Raw genomic sequence first — 16,472 nt, forward strand, 5'->3', positions numbered from 1 at the left:
CCCTTCCATATGCTGCTATTTAGAAGTAATATGAAATGATTGCACTGTGTGATAATATCCCTAGTGAACAATGTCCTTCATAGTTCATTGATTATCATGATCTCCCTCTGTGACAGTGAGCTTTTATTATTGTTTCCATTCCATCGCTTCTCATGATACAAATCTGTCTCGCTTGGCATGGATTCATTTGCAATATCAAAGAATAATGGTAGGTTATGAGAACAATTCTGTCATGCCGCATTCTTCTTTGCAGTTGAAGGTAAAGCATTTGGCAAAATGATATCAAACACAACAAACAGTTGATTTTCACACTTGTGGCAAATTATGTTATTCACATTATTATGATACAGAGCAAAATTTGTTATACATGTACCTCATACATTTGTAAAGTTTAGATTGTCTTGAGAATTGTGTTCTCATTTTTAAAAATAACTGTAAATTCAACCAATGTACATTGTATGTAGTCAAGTTGGATGTTATGACTTTTCAGTTTTGTGTTCATGTACACAAAAGACATGTATGCCACCCATGATGGCACTCTATTGCTGATTGGCTTAATAACCCTATCTAGGCCGGGGTATTTGGGAGTTCAGATCTCGGCCGAAAATTGGCACGCGGGTTGCCTGGGACATAATCTACAAGATTGTACAGTAATTTTTTTCATGCGAATTGCTATTAAGTGATTATGCTAATTTATGCGTAATTAGTATGCGAAATCATTCTTTTTCCTCTAACTCCCTAAATAAAGCTCCAAATGTACTAATTTTTGGTATAGAAACTCTTTGTGGTGTTCTTAGCAAGTGTGCATGAAACAAATTGCGATATCAAATCATTTTCTTATGTATTATATTGTTTTTTGCAATTTCTTATGTATTTCTTTGTTTTTTTCCTTTTATTTTTCATTGTTTTTTCAATGAAATTTGTTGGGGACTCTTCTGTGATTATAAAAAGCATAAAATAAATACATGTACATTTAGACCAGCAAAACTAAAAATGATCATGCATTTATGAATTTTGGTTGAAAACACAATTTGCATTGACTTTGTACACGAAATCACGTTTTTGAGCAATTTTTGGTCTGACATGCACTTACATAATGTTGCGTAATTTCGGAACCATGTACCCAGGTGACGCAAAATTGGTCTCAAAAGTTGTGCAAGACTTGAAAGTAAAAAGTCAGCAAGCAACGCGGTCAAAAAATTTTGCGCGGTGAAAATATCGCGCGATTCGTTGAGGGGGGGGGGGCCTCCGAGGCCTACATAGGGTTAAATATCCATATGAGCCTACAAGTAAAATGAATCTTAATATTGTGAGATGCACTTTAAACGGTGTATGTTTCTTAATGCCCTTCATATTGCTTATTTTCTAATCAATACTTTTTTAGATGTTAATTTATCTTTCTTTTCAAATCTTGTTTTATTTCTTAATCAGCACCTACATGTACATGTATTTTGGTGTACTCATCTTTATTATTCTGTTATTAGTTTTATCTGATACTGTTGTTATCAACTAATCTTTTTTTTACCACTTCTTGGCCCATTTAACCAAGACCCATTGGCTATGTAACTATGGTAACTGTAGCTATTATATTGGATAAATCACCTTGGAAACCTTGAATTTGAGATTAGCTTTTAATTCTTTATATTACATTGTTCCCAGGCACGTTTATTATATCCTGTTAAACAGTCTAATTTCTTTGGTTGTTTTTTATTTTCTTTGTACCGTATCTAATTTCTGTGTTAGGTACATCTTGCCCGTGACACCTATGGAGTGAGACCAATGTTTTATCTTGTTAACGAGGATGGATTCATGGCTTTGAGCTCAGAGGCTAAGGGTAAGAAGTTTTGTGTGGGTGTATTTTTGACAGAAATCGATTTACAAATTAGACTTTAATTCAATCAAATGAACAACACTACCAATTCTATTTCTATACCTGCATGGCTCAAAATCAAGATGAAAAGGAAGATTTGAAATTTGAATGTACCAATTAACAAAAATGTTTATAGCTTATCGTAAGATAGATAAACACATACATACATGTATATATACCAGAAATCTTTAAATGGTAGCTTAAGTAATCTGACAGTGCACCATTGCAACTCATGTAAATGAAATATAATGTCAAATGCAAGAGAAATATACAAGGGTACATTAAGATAAGGTACAAACACATTTTGAGCATTTTTTGTTTTATTTTTCAAAGGTCTCCTTGGTTTATTACATGGCTGTGATGACCGTGATGTCACAATCAGACCCTTTCCTCCTGGCCATATCCAGAGCTTCAATCTCCTTCCTAGTGGTAAGGTATCTCCTTTAGAACTCAAGCTATTCCATTCCTTTGAGGAAACTCCAAAATGGGCATCAGTAGAGGGCAGCCTTCAACCATCAGGTAATAAGTTCTTGTACATCCACTTTGTTTACTTTGCATTAGATCTCAACCCATAAAGACTAATCTTAGTTCATCCATATCCAGTTCCTTTTACTAACTGTTTGGTCCAAGTGTTGCTTAGCCCATTCACCACTGTGTATTCTAGTTAGGCATACTCTTTTTGTCCACATGTTACAACACCACTCTTCTTAATGATTGCATGAACAGATAAGGAACCAAATATTTGTGAATGTCACATTGTGAAAAGTAGAGATTAGACCATCGGGTCATTATAACAAGTAGCCCAAGTGACTTTCATGTCAAGTGATGTTTAAACCAAGTGGAGAATTTAACAATATGCTTGTAGACCAAGTGATACTTTCAGGTATGGTAGAGATTAAGACAATGATGTATATTCAATGACAATGTTTTAATGTATTTGCAAATCTAAGCATTTTGTGTCAGAAGCATCAAAATCTTGTAAAAACTCAAATAATAAGAATGAAATTAATTGATTAATGTGGGACATTATTCCTTTAAAGAAGTATATTTTTTGCAAGAAGATTTTAAAGTTAATTGAAATGTGGAATACAAAATGAAATTAATATTCACAATATCTTATGTAAGTGTGGCAATGTTATTTCCCCCTTTTCTTTTATTAGATGAGGATATCCATGCTAACATCCGTGCTTTATTCACTGAAGCAGTGAAAAAGCGAATGATGAGTTCACGTCGTATTGGATGCATGTTATCCGGTAAATATACTTGTGAATAAATGAGTCAAATATAAGGAACTCCAGCTCGAAGATGATCATGCTTAGATGTTATTAGATCCAATTCAAATGTTTCTTGACAAAATAAGAGTCAGTATTCAAACTTCGAAATTGTATTATATGTTAACTTTTTAAATAATGTTTGAAGGTTTGCATGGTGGTATGAACAGTCATAGAAGTGTTTTATGATACACCATGTTAAAAGTTTCTGAAGGACTGAGATCAAGTGGATATTGGTAGAAGTGGAGAGGCGAGAGAGTGGTGGTTAGGAAGAAGACTATTTTTAATGGAGGGTAGTCATTATAAGGAGTGCGAACTAGACGGAAGTGGAAAGCTTGAGTAATAGGCAGGATGAGAGGCTTGAGTAGATGAGAGAAGCCTGATTGTAGTTGGCGAATGGAGAACTAGAGTAGGAGCATAAGAGAAGTCTTCACACCTAGGGAGAGTTTCATGAAAGGACCAATCAGAATCAAAGATAGTTGTCAGATCTGAAAACTTGTCGGACAAAAATGTTGATGAAACGCTCCCCTGAAGACAGACAGTCAACCTGCCCCAAACTTTGAGATTTCTCTCCCACTCATGCTCTACAACTCCATTACCTAACTCAAGCCTGGCTTCTCTCTTCTATTAAAGCCTCTCTCATCCTGCCAAGTCGACCAGCCTTCTCATTAATGCTGTTTACAGCCCTTTTAAGGACTACACTCCATTCTCTATAAAGATAGTGTTCTTTCTAACCTCTACTTTGACTGTCCATTTCACTTCTACCAATATCCACTTTATTTCACTCCCTCCAGGACTTTACACATGATGTACCATAAATCACTTGTGATGTATTTAATGATTTATATTATAGAAATGTATTGGGGTCATGAGGTGAAAGGTGAAAGCTCACAGAGGTCATATAGATTAAACCTATCTGAGCATTAATATTTAAGCACTGCTTCTACTATGACTTTGCATAATGCATCACACTTGTTGTTAGTTGAAGTTGATGTATGTTATTTTGAAATTAATCTTATTCAGCTATAACCTGTTTTGATCTTTACACATTGTTTGAAACACCAAGGCAAAATATATTTTTGCAGAACTTTTTATAGAGCAGTAACAAAGCAGTCCTTTTCAGGACTAGCTTCTCTCAAAGAAAGTGCCAAACCTCTTCACCTAGTTTATATTTATCTCATTATTAGGTGGTTTGGATTCTAGCTTAGTATCATCCCTTGTTATGAAGCAGATGGTTGCATCAGGCATGGAGTACCCACTTCAAACCTTCTCAATTGGAATGGAAGGCAGTCCTGATATTGTTGCAGCCAGAAAGGTAAACTATACTTAAAATCCTCTTCAAACCCTCAATTGTAATGGAGGGCAGTCCAAGGTCCTGTTCTTAAAGGTCAAGTCCACCTCAGAAAAATGTTGATTTGAATAAATAGAGAAAAATCAGGTAAGCACAATGCTGAAAATTTCATCAAAATCGGTTGTAAAATAAGAAAGTTATGACATTTCAAAGTTTTGCTTATTATCAACAAAATAGTTATATGAACGAGCCAGTTACATCCAAATGAGAGAGGCGATGATGTCACTCACTCACTATTTCTTTTGTTTTTTATTGTTTGAATTATACAATATTTCAATTTTTACGAATTTGACGATTAGGACCTCCTTGCCTGAAGCACAAAGTGTTAAAATAATGGAATTCCACGTGTTCAGGGAGGAATGAAACTTCATTTCTCATGACAATGATGAGAAAATAAAAATATTTCATATTTCATATAATAAAATACAAAAGAAATAGTGAGTGAGTGATGTAATGAACTCTCTCATTTGGATGTAACTGGCTCGTTCATATAACTATTTTGTTGAAAATAAGCGAAATTTTAAAATGCCATAGCTTTCTTATTTTACATCCGATTTTGATGAAATTTTCAGTGTTATGCTTGTTGAATTTTTCTCTTTTTATTCAAATCAAGTTTTTGTTGGGGGTGGACTTGTCCTTTAATGGACTTGCAACTGTAGTAACTTTGCCATTATGGCAACTACCATGGTAACCTTGATTTTGATTGGCTGCTGATCCTTGTTGCCATAATAGCAAACTTACAACAGTAGCAAGTCAAACGGGACCCTGATGTTGTTGCAGCCAGAAAGGCAAATAATCCTTAATATCCTATTGACCAAACATTTTTTGGTTACTTTAGGCAGGTTGTTTGTCACATTGCTAGTGAGCTTTTGTAAGATTTGTTTCCTATAAAGACAACTCCAAGGTCAAGTCTACCCCAGAAGAATGTAGATTTGAATAAATTGAGAAAACAAAATTAAACAAGCATAATGCTGAAATTTTCATCAAAATCGGATATAAAATAAGAAAGTAATGATGTGTTAAAGTTTCACTTATTTTTCACAAAACAGCATTATGCACAATTCAGTTCAATTCAAATGAGAGAATTGATAATGTCCCTTGCTCACTATTTCTTTTGATTTTATTGTTTGAATTATACAGTACTTTGATATTTATATATTTGACAATAAGGTCCAACTTTACTGAAACATATACCGGTAGTATTAAACAAGGCTAATTTCATATTTTCAGGGAGGAAGAAATTGTTGTTTCACTGACAATGAGGAGAATATTTATATTAGAAGGATTTTAACATTAATAGAAATGCCCTTTGACTCAACAAGTTTATGATTGCTCCATTCAGGTTGCTACTCACATCGGCAGTGAACATCATGAGATATCATTCACTCCTGAAGAAGGTATTGAAGCAGTTGAACATGTCATCAAAGCTATTGAGAGTTATGATATCACCACCATCAGAGCTTCAGTTGGTAAGGATATATCTTATTTTTGGGTAAAAATTCTTAGTGGTATGTTGATACCTTTATCTTGATGAATAATTCTCTTGCCATTCTTATCTCACTTTTAGCCTGGCTTACACCTTTGGGTTTCAAGCTGCATGTTGCTTTGTTAGAAAATAAAAGTAATATGAAGCACTAAAATTATGTTGATGTCGTTTGCTGTTGCCTGTTCTCTCTCATCTTTGTGCGTCCTTGCCCGCTTTTGCTCATTACCGTTCATCTTTGCTTGTATGAATGTTTGTTGCTTTTGGGTGCGTTCAGTTGCTGATGTTTACAAATTTTCAAGCTGCCGAGCTTGTATGAAATACTTCTGTTTTCTGTGTATTGACCTTGTATTACCTTGTTTCATTGTGCTGTGTTAGGGTTAGTCTGTGTTTGTTTACGTTGAGTAAATCCATAGCTGAAGGTAACCCCAAAGCACAAAGATATGAGCCAGGCTGTAAGGATTTTAATTTTGAATGAATAAGCAAACCAAAAATTGAATCTTCTCTATGTGTTATCTATCTCTTATGATATCTGTGTTATCTTTCTCTTATGCTGTGTTATCTATCTCTTATTTTATTTGTTATCTATCACGCTATATGTGTTATACATATCTCTGCTATGTGTGTTTTCTATTTATTATGCTATATGTGCTATCTATCTCTTTATGTTATATGTGTTATCTATCTCTAATGCTATATGTGTTATCTATCTCTATATGTTATATGTGTTATCTATCTCTAATGCTATGTGTTATCTATCTCTTATGTTATATGTATTATCTATCTCTTATGCTCTATGTGTTTAATATCTCTGTATTATCTATCTCTTATGTTATATGTATTATCTATCTCTAATGCTATGTGTTATCTATCTCTTATGCTATATGTGTTATCTATCTCTTATGCTATATGTGTTATCTATCTCTAATGCTATGTGTTATCTATCTCTTATGTTATATGTATTATCTATCTCTAATGCTATGTGCTATCTATCTCTTTATGTTATATGTATTATCTATCTCTAATGCTATGTGTTATCTATCTCTTATGCTATATGTGTTATCTATCTCTAATGCTATGTGTTATCTATCTCTTATGTTATATGTATTATCTATCTCTAATGCTATGTGTTATCTATCTCTTATGTTATATGTGTTATCTATCTCTAATGCTATGTGTTATCTATCTCTTATGTTATATGTATTATCTATCTCTAATGCTATGTGTTATCTATCTCTTATGTTATATGTATTATCTATCTCTAATGCTATGTGTTATCTATCTCTTATGTTATCTGTATTATCTATCTCTAATGCTATGTGTTATCTATCTCTTATGTTATCTGTATTATCTATCTCTAATGCTATGTGTTATCTATCTCTTATGTTATATGTATTATCTATCTCTAATGCTATGTGTTATCTATCTCTTATGTTATATGTATTATCTATCTCTAATGCTATGTGTTATCTATCTCTTATGTTATATGTATTATCTATCTCTAATGCTATGTGTTATCTATCTCTTATGTTATCTGTGTTATCTATCTCTAATGCTATGTGTTATCTATCTCTTATGTTATATGTATTATCTATCTCTAATGCTATGTGTTATCTATCTCTTATGTTATATGTATTATCTATCTCTAATGCTATGTGTTATCTATCTCTTATGTTATATGTATTATCTATCTCTAATGCTATGTGTTATCTATCTCTTATGTTATATGTATTATCTATCTCTAATGCTATGTGTTATCTATCTCTTATGTTATATGTGTTTACTATCTCTTGTTATATGTGTTATCTATCTCTTATGTTATATGTATCTATCTTTTATGTTAAATGTGTTATCTATCTCTAATGCTATGTGTTATCTATCTCTTATGTGATTAATATCTCTTGTTATATGTGTTATCTATCTCTTATGCTTGGATACATTCACGGAAGTCTATAGTTTTCTTACTTGTGTTACATGTTTTATTTCATTGTTTTCTGCATGTAATGCTGCACTCAATGCTGCACTCACACCAACAAGAGTAACTCTGATTCTGAATGTTGCATCATCAGTCAGTTTGAAATCACTTTTGTTGATGTAGGTAGGTATCTGTAGCAATAGGGTCAATTCAATATGTTTTTTCTACCGATTATTATATGCAGTCATCAATTCATTGACGGCTATTCAAATATTTGTATTTGTTTGTGTGTTCTTCTTTCAGGCATGTATCTGGTAGCACGTTACATCAGCAAAGAAACAGACACCATTGTTGTCTTTTCTGGTGAGGGTTCTGATGAGTTAGCCCAGGGATACATCTATTTTCACAAGCAACCTGATGCATCTGCTGGTGATGATGAGAGTAGGAGGTTGTTAAAGGATCTATATCTGTATGATGTACTGCGGGCAGACAGGACCACCGCAGCTCATGGGTAAGGTTATGCTCTTCACATTGGCAGCAATATGCAGCAGCAGGATTTAATAGCATTCTACAGTGTAGATCACATTATTAGTAGTAGGTAGCCTTTAGCACTCTACAGTGTAGATCACATTATTATTAGTAGGTAGCCTTTAGCACTCTACAGTGTAGATCACATTATTATTAGTAGGTAGCCTTTAGCACTCTACAGTGTAGATCACATTATTATTAGTAGGTAGCCTTTAGCACTCTACAGTGTAGATCACATTATTATTAGTAGGTAGCCTTTAGCACTCTACAGTGTAGATCACATTATTATTAGTAGGTAGCCTTTAGCACTCTACAGTGTAGATCACATTATTATTAGTAGGTAGCCTTTAGCACTATACAGTGTAGATCACATTATTATTAGTAGGTAGCCTTTAGCACTCTACAGTGTAGATCACATTATTATTAGTAGGTAGCCTTTAGCACTCTACAGTGTAGATCACATTATTATTAGTAGGTAGCCTTTAGCACTCTACAGTGTAGATCACATTATTATTAGTAGGTAGCCTTTAGCACTCTACAGTGTAGATCACATTATGATTAGTAGGTAGCCTTTAGCACTCTACAGTGTAGATCACATTATGATTAGTAGGTAGCCTTTAGCACTCTACAGTGTAGATCACATTATCATTAGTATGCAGCCTTTAGCACTCTACAGTGTAGATCACATTATTATTAGTAGGTAGCCTTTAGCACTCTACAGTGTAGATCACAGTATTATTAGTAGGTAGCCTTTAGCACTCTACAGTCCTGATCACATTATTATTAGTATGCAGCCTTTAGCACTCTACAGTGTAGATCACTTTATCATTAGTATGCAGCCTTTAGCACTCTACAGTGTAGATCACTTTATCATTAGTATGCAGCCTTTAGCACTCTACAGTGTAGATCACATTATCATTAGTAGGTAGCCTTTAGCACTCTACAGTGTAGATCACATTATTATTAGTATGCAGCCTTTAGCACTCTACAGTGTAGATCACATTATTATTAGTAGGTAGCCTTTAGCACTCTACAGTGTAGATCACATTATTATTAGTATGCAGCCTTTAGCACTCTACAGTGTAGATCACATTATTATTAGTATGCAGCCTTTAGCACTCTACAGTGTAGATCACATTATTATTAGTAGGTAGCCTTTAGCACTCTACAGTGTAGATCACATTATCATTAGTAGGTAGCCTTTAGCACTCTACAGTGTAGATCACATTATTATTAGTATGCAGCCTTTAGCACTCTACAGTGTAGATCACATTATTATTAGTATGCAGCCTTTAGCACTCTACAGTGTAGATCACATTGTTATTAGTAGGTAGCCTTTAGTTTTTAGATATTTCCAGTGGCATTACAGAACTCTACACTAGATGATTTATGTTTAAATGGTTTCAAATTTTTAACTTAAATAATTCAATTCCTTTTAATAATTTCCAAGTTTTTCAGCTTGTAATTGCTAGTCATGATGATTCTGATGTAATTTTAACATTTTTTCACATCATTCATTTAATAGCCTTGAGCTGCGATGTCCATTCCTTGATCACCATTTCACCTCCTACTTCCTGTCCTTGCCAAAGGAAAAACGATGTCCAAAGAATGGAATTGAGAAGTACCTATTCCGTAAAGCATTTGATGAAACTGATCTCTTACCATCAGAGATCTTATGGAGACCTAAAGAAGCCTTCAGTGATGGAGTATCATCCATTCAGAAGTCATGGTATGAGGTCCTACAAGAACACATTGAAACCCAGGTTTGTACAAGATATCTCATTTGCATGCTCTCAATATCCACAATAAAAAAAATAGCTGTCTTCATTACATTATCCATTCTTGTGATGTTTCTTAACCAACTGATGGTGGTTTTTGTGCTGCAAAGATTAAGCCTTCCCCCCACAGACAAATAGTGCCAATAGTGTATCTAACTTAACCCTATTCCCTATTTCCCAAGATACACGGGGGGGGGGGGGGGGTCAATTTGACCCCTGCCCTGAGATCTCGTCCTCTACTTGTGGATTCACTGCTATTGTAACATAGCCTGCATCTATGAAACATGGGAGAGACGTTTACATACAACGCACTGGCTTCAGTCATCCGCCTGGGGTGGACTCGAACCCCAATCTTTGGTTCAACGGTGGGACGCATTACCGACTGAGCCAACACCGCATTCTAAGATCTGAATTTAATCTACAACACTAGTAAAATTTTCAAAGAAACTAATTGCATATAATTTTATAATATTTTTAAAATTAATTTTTCAAATATGCATATGAAATTTGCCCCCGATATATTTTTTGTGTATATTTTTGCCTTTAACTCACTTTATACAGTAAGTAGAATGCAAATTTTTGAGTAACATATCAATCATTACATTTCTTTAAAAGAATAACAAAAAATTGCCCCAAAATAATTAATTTGCTATGTATTGTTGTTTTGATTATTATGTAGTTCTTTGTTTTTTACCAACTGTTGCTTTTTATAGTTTTTTTATGAACTTTGACGGGGACAATTTTGTGATCATAAATTACTTAGTATAAATCCATCTAAACTAATGAAAGTAAAAATAATCATGATACATTTTATAATTTTTTGTTGAAAAATACAATTTGCGTTGACTTTGTACACGGAATCACGTTTTTTGTGCAAATGTGACATGTGCTTACTAAATGTTGCGTACACAAGCTTCGAAAATTTGGTTTTAAAAGATGCTCAAGACCTGAAAGTACCACCTGAAAGTACCTGTACAATTTTTTAATATCTGCATAGTGAAAATCATTTAAAACCTGAGGAATCTATTGGCCAAATGGGGGAAACTGGCCAATTTTTTGTCTCACCTGCGAAGCAAAGTGAGACTATAGGCGCCACTTTTCCGACGGCGGCGGTGGTGGCGTCAACATCAAATCTTAACCCGAGGTTAAGTTTTTGAAATGACGCCATAACTTAGAAAGTATATGGACCTAGTTAATAAAACTTGGCCATAAGGTTAATCAAGTATTACTGAACATCCTATTAGAGTTTCATGTCACATGACCAAGGTCAAAGGTCATTTAGGGTCAATGAACTTAGACCATGTTGGAGGAATCAACATCAAAATCTTAACCTGCGGTTAAGTTTTTGAAATGTCATCATAACTTAGAAAATATATGGACCTAGTTCATGAAACTTGGACATAAGGTTAATCAAGTATCACTGAACATTCTGCATGAGTTTCACGTCACATGACCAAGGTCAAAGGTCATTTAGGGTCAATGAACTTTGGCCGAATTGGGGATATCTGTTGAATTCCCATCATAACTTTGAAAGTTTATGGATCTGATTCATGAAACTTGGACATAATAGTAATCAAGCATCACTGAAAATGTTGTGCAAGTTTCAGGTCTCATGATTAAGGTCAAAGGTCATTTAGGGTCAATGAACTTTGGCCGAATCGGGGGTATCTGTTGAATTACCATCATAACTTTGAAAGTTTATTGGTCTAGTTCATTAAACTTGGACATTAGAGTAATCAAGTATCACTGAACATCCTGTGCGCATTTCAGGTCACATGACCAAGGTCAAAGGTCAATGAACTTTGGCCGAATTGGGTGTATCTGTTGAATTACCATCATAACTTTGTAAGTTTATGGATCTGATTCATGAAACTTGTACACAAGAGCAATCAAGTATCACTGAACATCCTGTTCGAGTTTCAGGTCACATGATCAAGGTCAAATGTCATGTAAGGTCAATGAACCTTGGCCATGTTGGGGTTTTTGTTGAATAACCATCATATCTCTATTAGTTTATTGGTCTAGTTCATAAAAAGTGGACATAAGAGTAACCATGTATCACTGAACATCTTGTGCGAGTTAGAGTAGTATTCAAAGTCAGCACTGCTGCTATATTGAACCGCGTGATGCAGGTGAGACGGCCAGAGGCATTCCACTTGTCCTTGAAGATATAAGTAGCTCATGTTATATGGTGTACAATAGTAATAAATAATGCACATAGGCGCAAGCATGCAGGGCCAAATAATGAACAATGTGCAAGAAGAGCCAATGGATATACCGCACCGAGGTCTGCATGACCGATTTGGACCAATCAGATTATAGAACAATGTTGGGAGTTGTATAATCCGCAATAGTGCATTTATTTGAGCAATTATTTGACATGCGCAGACCTTAGTATGGATAAATTTAAATATGATTTTTTTTTTTTCAGGTGACTAACAGTCAATTAGAGGATTCTCCAAAGCGCTTTCCCTTCAACCCTCCCCGCTCCAAGGAAGCATATTACTACAGACAGGTGTTTGAGAAATACTACCCTGGACGATCTGATTGGATACCTTACATCTGGATGCCAAAATGGACTGGTGCAACTGACCCTTCTGCTAGAACCCTTAAACATTATAAAGAATCAGAAGTTAGTGACAAAGAACCATTGGAAGCACAGTAGATTGCCAGGTAACACTCTATTTGACTTACATGGGCTATATGCCTCAGTCTAATCATTTGTAAATCTGCTTGACTTAGTAGACTTACAAGAGGTGTACACAGTGCGTCCCCCAAAAAAACATATTGCTGAGATCCACATGATAAAGTCGAAATGCTGCACCAAAAATTGCAATTCATGATCACTCATGCATTCAGTTTTAATCTAATAATGCATGAAATTTTCTTAAACAACAAACTGGTCACATTTGATCATTAATTTATCATAACGCCCTTTATTATGCAAACTCCAAAGGAATTGCCTCTCAAAAACTAACATAAATTGGAAGGATAATTCCGGCCCAGCCTAATTTTCATACCCTTTGTTTCAGCGGGCAGTGCTCGCTCAAGCATGAATAGTTTTCCAACTTTTTGGTGTCATTTGAAAGTTCACTTTATTGGCTTTCCATATATATATATATAATATATATATATATATATACAGTGCGTATCAAAAAAAAGTTTACACTTAGAAAAAATCCTGTAAAGATTTTTACACATTTTAAGATTGGTACAGATTCATTTAACCAAATGATGATATAACTGTCGAAAAATATTTCCACTTGAGTGAGCACCACTTACTTTTGAAAAGTTAGTGAAAAATGATTTGCGCAGACCTTTGAAATAGTTATGCAAATAAAAGTAGACCTTAATCATGAAGAACACGTTTAATTTAGCTAGTAAATTTGATTTGAATATATTTTTTACCCTTTTTAACTTGTTTCCTTGTCCAAAACACTTCGAAGAGTGCATTGCGCCCCACCCCACTCCCCACATACCGAGGCCATTGTGACGATATTTGCTTTACAATGAGCTGTGATTTACATGAAATGGCTTAGGCTTGATTTTCATTTTGTAAATCATTGTCAAGCTTGGAAAAAGTGTGGAGAAACAAGTATTAAATGAAAAATGAAATGTAAACCCACTTTAAATGATAAAAACTTAGTGAAAAATGCTGGAGATGTCTGATATAAATTTTTGTTCAGATTTAGTTATGTCCTCAGATCCAGCTGGCATAAAAGGGTTAAGGTGGTGATTACTGTGTGTTGAAATTTCAATTTGGGTAGCGAAATTGTTACAAAGTGCTTGAATGTTTCCCTTTAATTTCAATTGATTAAAAGTGCAAGGGAAATGTATGAGAAATGTAAAGCACGGTAAGTTTGATTTCGCCCTTTCCCCTTGACACAGCATGAAAACGAGCATTTCTGCGAGCTTTACACAAATGGACAGTGCTCACTCAAGTGTAACATTCTGTCAAAACTTTTACTTTCATTTGATAGATGAGACCCAAACTCAAGATTACATGTGAAAGTATTACCCACATGTTGTATATTTTTTAATTGCCAGGGCTCTTTCAAAGTGTAAACCTTTTTTTGATATGCACTGTATATATATATATTTATTTATATATATATATATATATATATATATAAGTTCCCCCCCCAAAGTGATAAATATTTTTTATTCGGTAGCCATTTCAAAAGTACTTTTTTGGGGGATGCACTGTATATCATATGCCTCAATTTAATTTTTTTGAGAATTTTGTCGCACGCACCAGAACTGTCCACTCTGCGCACTTCGATGCGAAAGTCAGTTTGGCAGAAAATGCTTTTAAAGAATAGCTTTTTTAAAACCAGCAATAAGTGCACCTACAAGGAGAGCAAACTGTTAACCGGTGTCTTTGTTCGATAGTTCAGGTTCCAAGTTTCACCCCATATCTTTATATTTTCTTGTAGTTAATTATTTATGCCACAGTGTGCATCGTAACAGAGCGGACGGTTCGTGGTGAAATCACAAGGCGCGATAGCGCACTGTATCTATTCCACAAACCGTCCGCTCTGTTATGATGCCCACTGTGGCGTAATCATTCACTTCAAGAAAATATAAAGATATGGGATGAAACTTTTGAACCTGAACTATTGAACGAAGACACCGGTAAACAATTTACTCTCCTCGTAGGTGCACTTATTGCTTGTTATAAAAAAAGCTTTACTTTAAAAGCATTTTCTGCCAAACTAAATTTTGCATCAAAGTGCGCAGAGAGGATGTGGCCGTGATCTGGCAGAACTACGTATCTCCTTTTATGCGATTCCGAGATATTCGAGTTTAAAAATTCAAAATTGCTTCTTTAGCTTTCTTTGAAAAAATGGATAATGACGTATCGGACTTTTTTGTTTTCTTTTGTCCTGTGGAACACATATATAAGGAATTGGGACAAAAAAAAATTTGATTTCTTCATTAAATCTTGTAATTTTCTTCAATTTTTAAAACTTACGTGCTTTTGCCTGATTAAATCGACGACTACACTCCTAGCTTTTGATCAGGCAAAACTATGTATGTCCTGCGCATCGCAAAGTTTATCAGGCAAAACTTCTTATGTCCTTGCGCATTGCAAAGTTTTATCAAGCAAAGCTACGTATGTCCTACGAATTGCAAACTTATCGGGCAAAACTATGTTCAATGTATCGTATTACCAGGGAGTATTAGCAAAGAATTATGAATTCAATATCAAACAAAATATTTTAATAAAATTCATCAAACTTTCACCAAAAATACACAAATAAAAAAAGTTGCAAAACATGCCGAATCCGTTTGTCTTTTTTTAAATGTCAGCTTCCAATCACACCCCATTCGCATATGAAATATTTTGGTCACTTGAAATGGATGTATTACCGCATGCATGGTTTTTTATGGAAAAATTGAGACTGAAACAAAGTCAGTGATTCAGTCTATTAGTAGATCTACTTAGTTAAAGATATAGATCTAACAGTAAAATTGTAGCTAAGATCTGGATCTTTTTTTATAAAGACTCCGTGTAAAATTATGTTAACTTGTAATGTTTCATATTTCTTATTCTAAATGTTAATTCTTAACGTCGGCCTACTGTGTCAGGTTAGTGTCTAGTCAGACTTTCATAGTCTTGAAGCAAACTAATGTTCCCTTTGGAACATATGGCACAATGGTGACTAATTCCAATTACAGTGTAGATCTATAATCTAGATTTAACTCAAAAGTTAGATAAAATTAAAATTCAAATTATAAGCCCTTACTTACTATAGGCCTACCTTAAAGTTTAGAAATGATGATCAGATGGTGATAGACCTCTAACGTATGATCTAACGTAGATCTAGTCTTTGAGAAAGTCTCATGTTTTATCATCTAAACAACAAAGTATACTACATAGTTTAGCTTACCTTGTTTCAGTTGGGAAATTTTGGTTTTGTCTATAGTTAAATTCAAAATCCGTTTCCCTCTCCAGCCTCACGAATTTGAAGCCATGGCACCACAGTGACTGTGGGAAGTTTAAATGGCGGCTCCTTATTGCGCTGAGCAACATTAGCTAACTGCACGTGATGCGGTTCTCCCGACCGTTACAATGCAGAAATGAGGGAGATACGTAGTTTTGCCTGATAAATCAACTCTTACTTTCGAAGAGATTGTTCTAACAAAACTATGTAAGTAGACTTACGTAGTTTTGCCTTTTCATATTCGTCAAAAATTGAAAAACTACTTTTGTAAGTCAACTTACGTAGTTCTGCCTTTTAAATCTTCTGATTTTTGAGACAATTTTACAAA

At 34.4% G+C, this 16,472-nt stretch overlaps 1 protein-coding gene across 1 annotated transcript in view; it reads left to right on the forward strand.

The window, feature by feature from the left end:
• LOC121426071 (asparagine synthetase [glutamine-hydrolyzing]-like) overlaps positions 1-16,472 on the forward strand; it is a 28,114-nt gene that overhangs the window by 8,839 nt on the left and 2,803 nt on the right. Inside the window, exons 4-11 of the mRNA XM_041622219.1 lie at positions 1,744-1,834; positions 2,204-2,389; positions 3,031-3,123; positions 4,329-4,456; positions 5,835-5,961; positions 8,194-8,401; positions 9,944-10,181; positions 12,628-12,869. Coding sequence (XP_041478153.1) covers positions 1,744-1,834; positions 2,204-2,389; positions 3,031-3,123; positions 4,329-4,456; positions 5,835-5,961; positions 8,194-8,401; positions 9,944-10,181; positions 12,628-12,861 — 1,305 coding nt within the window. The 3' untranslated portion in view covers positions 12,862-12,869. The remainder of the gene's footprint in view (positions 1-1,743; positions 1,835-2,203; positions 2,390-3,030; positions 3,124-4,328; positions 4,457-5,834; positions 5,962-8,193; positions 8,402-9,943; positions 10,182-12,627; positions 12,870-16,472) is intronic.

The sequence above is a fragment of the Lytechinus variegatus genome, chromosome 13, assembly GCF_018143015.1.
Source record: "Lytechinus variegatus isolate NC3 chromosome 13, Lvar_3.0, whole genome shotgun sequence".
Taxonomy (NCBI): Eukaryota; Metazoa; Echinodermata; class Echinoidea; order Temnopleuroida; family Toxopneustidae; genus Lytechinus; species Lytechinus variegatus.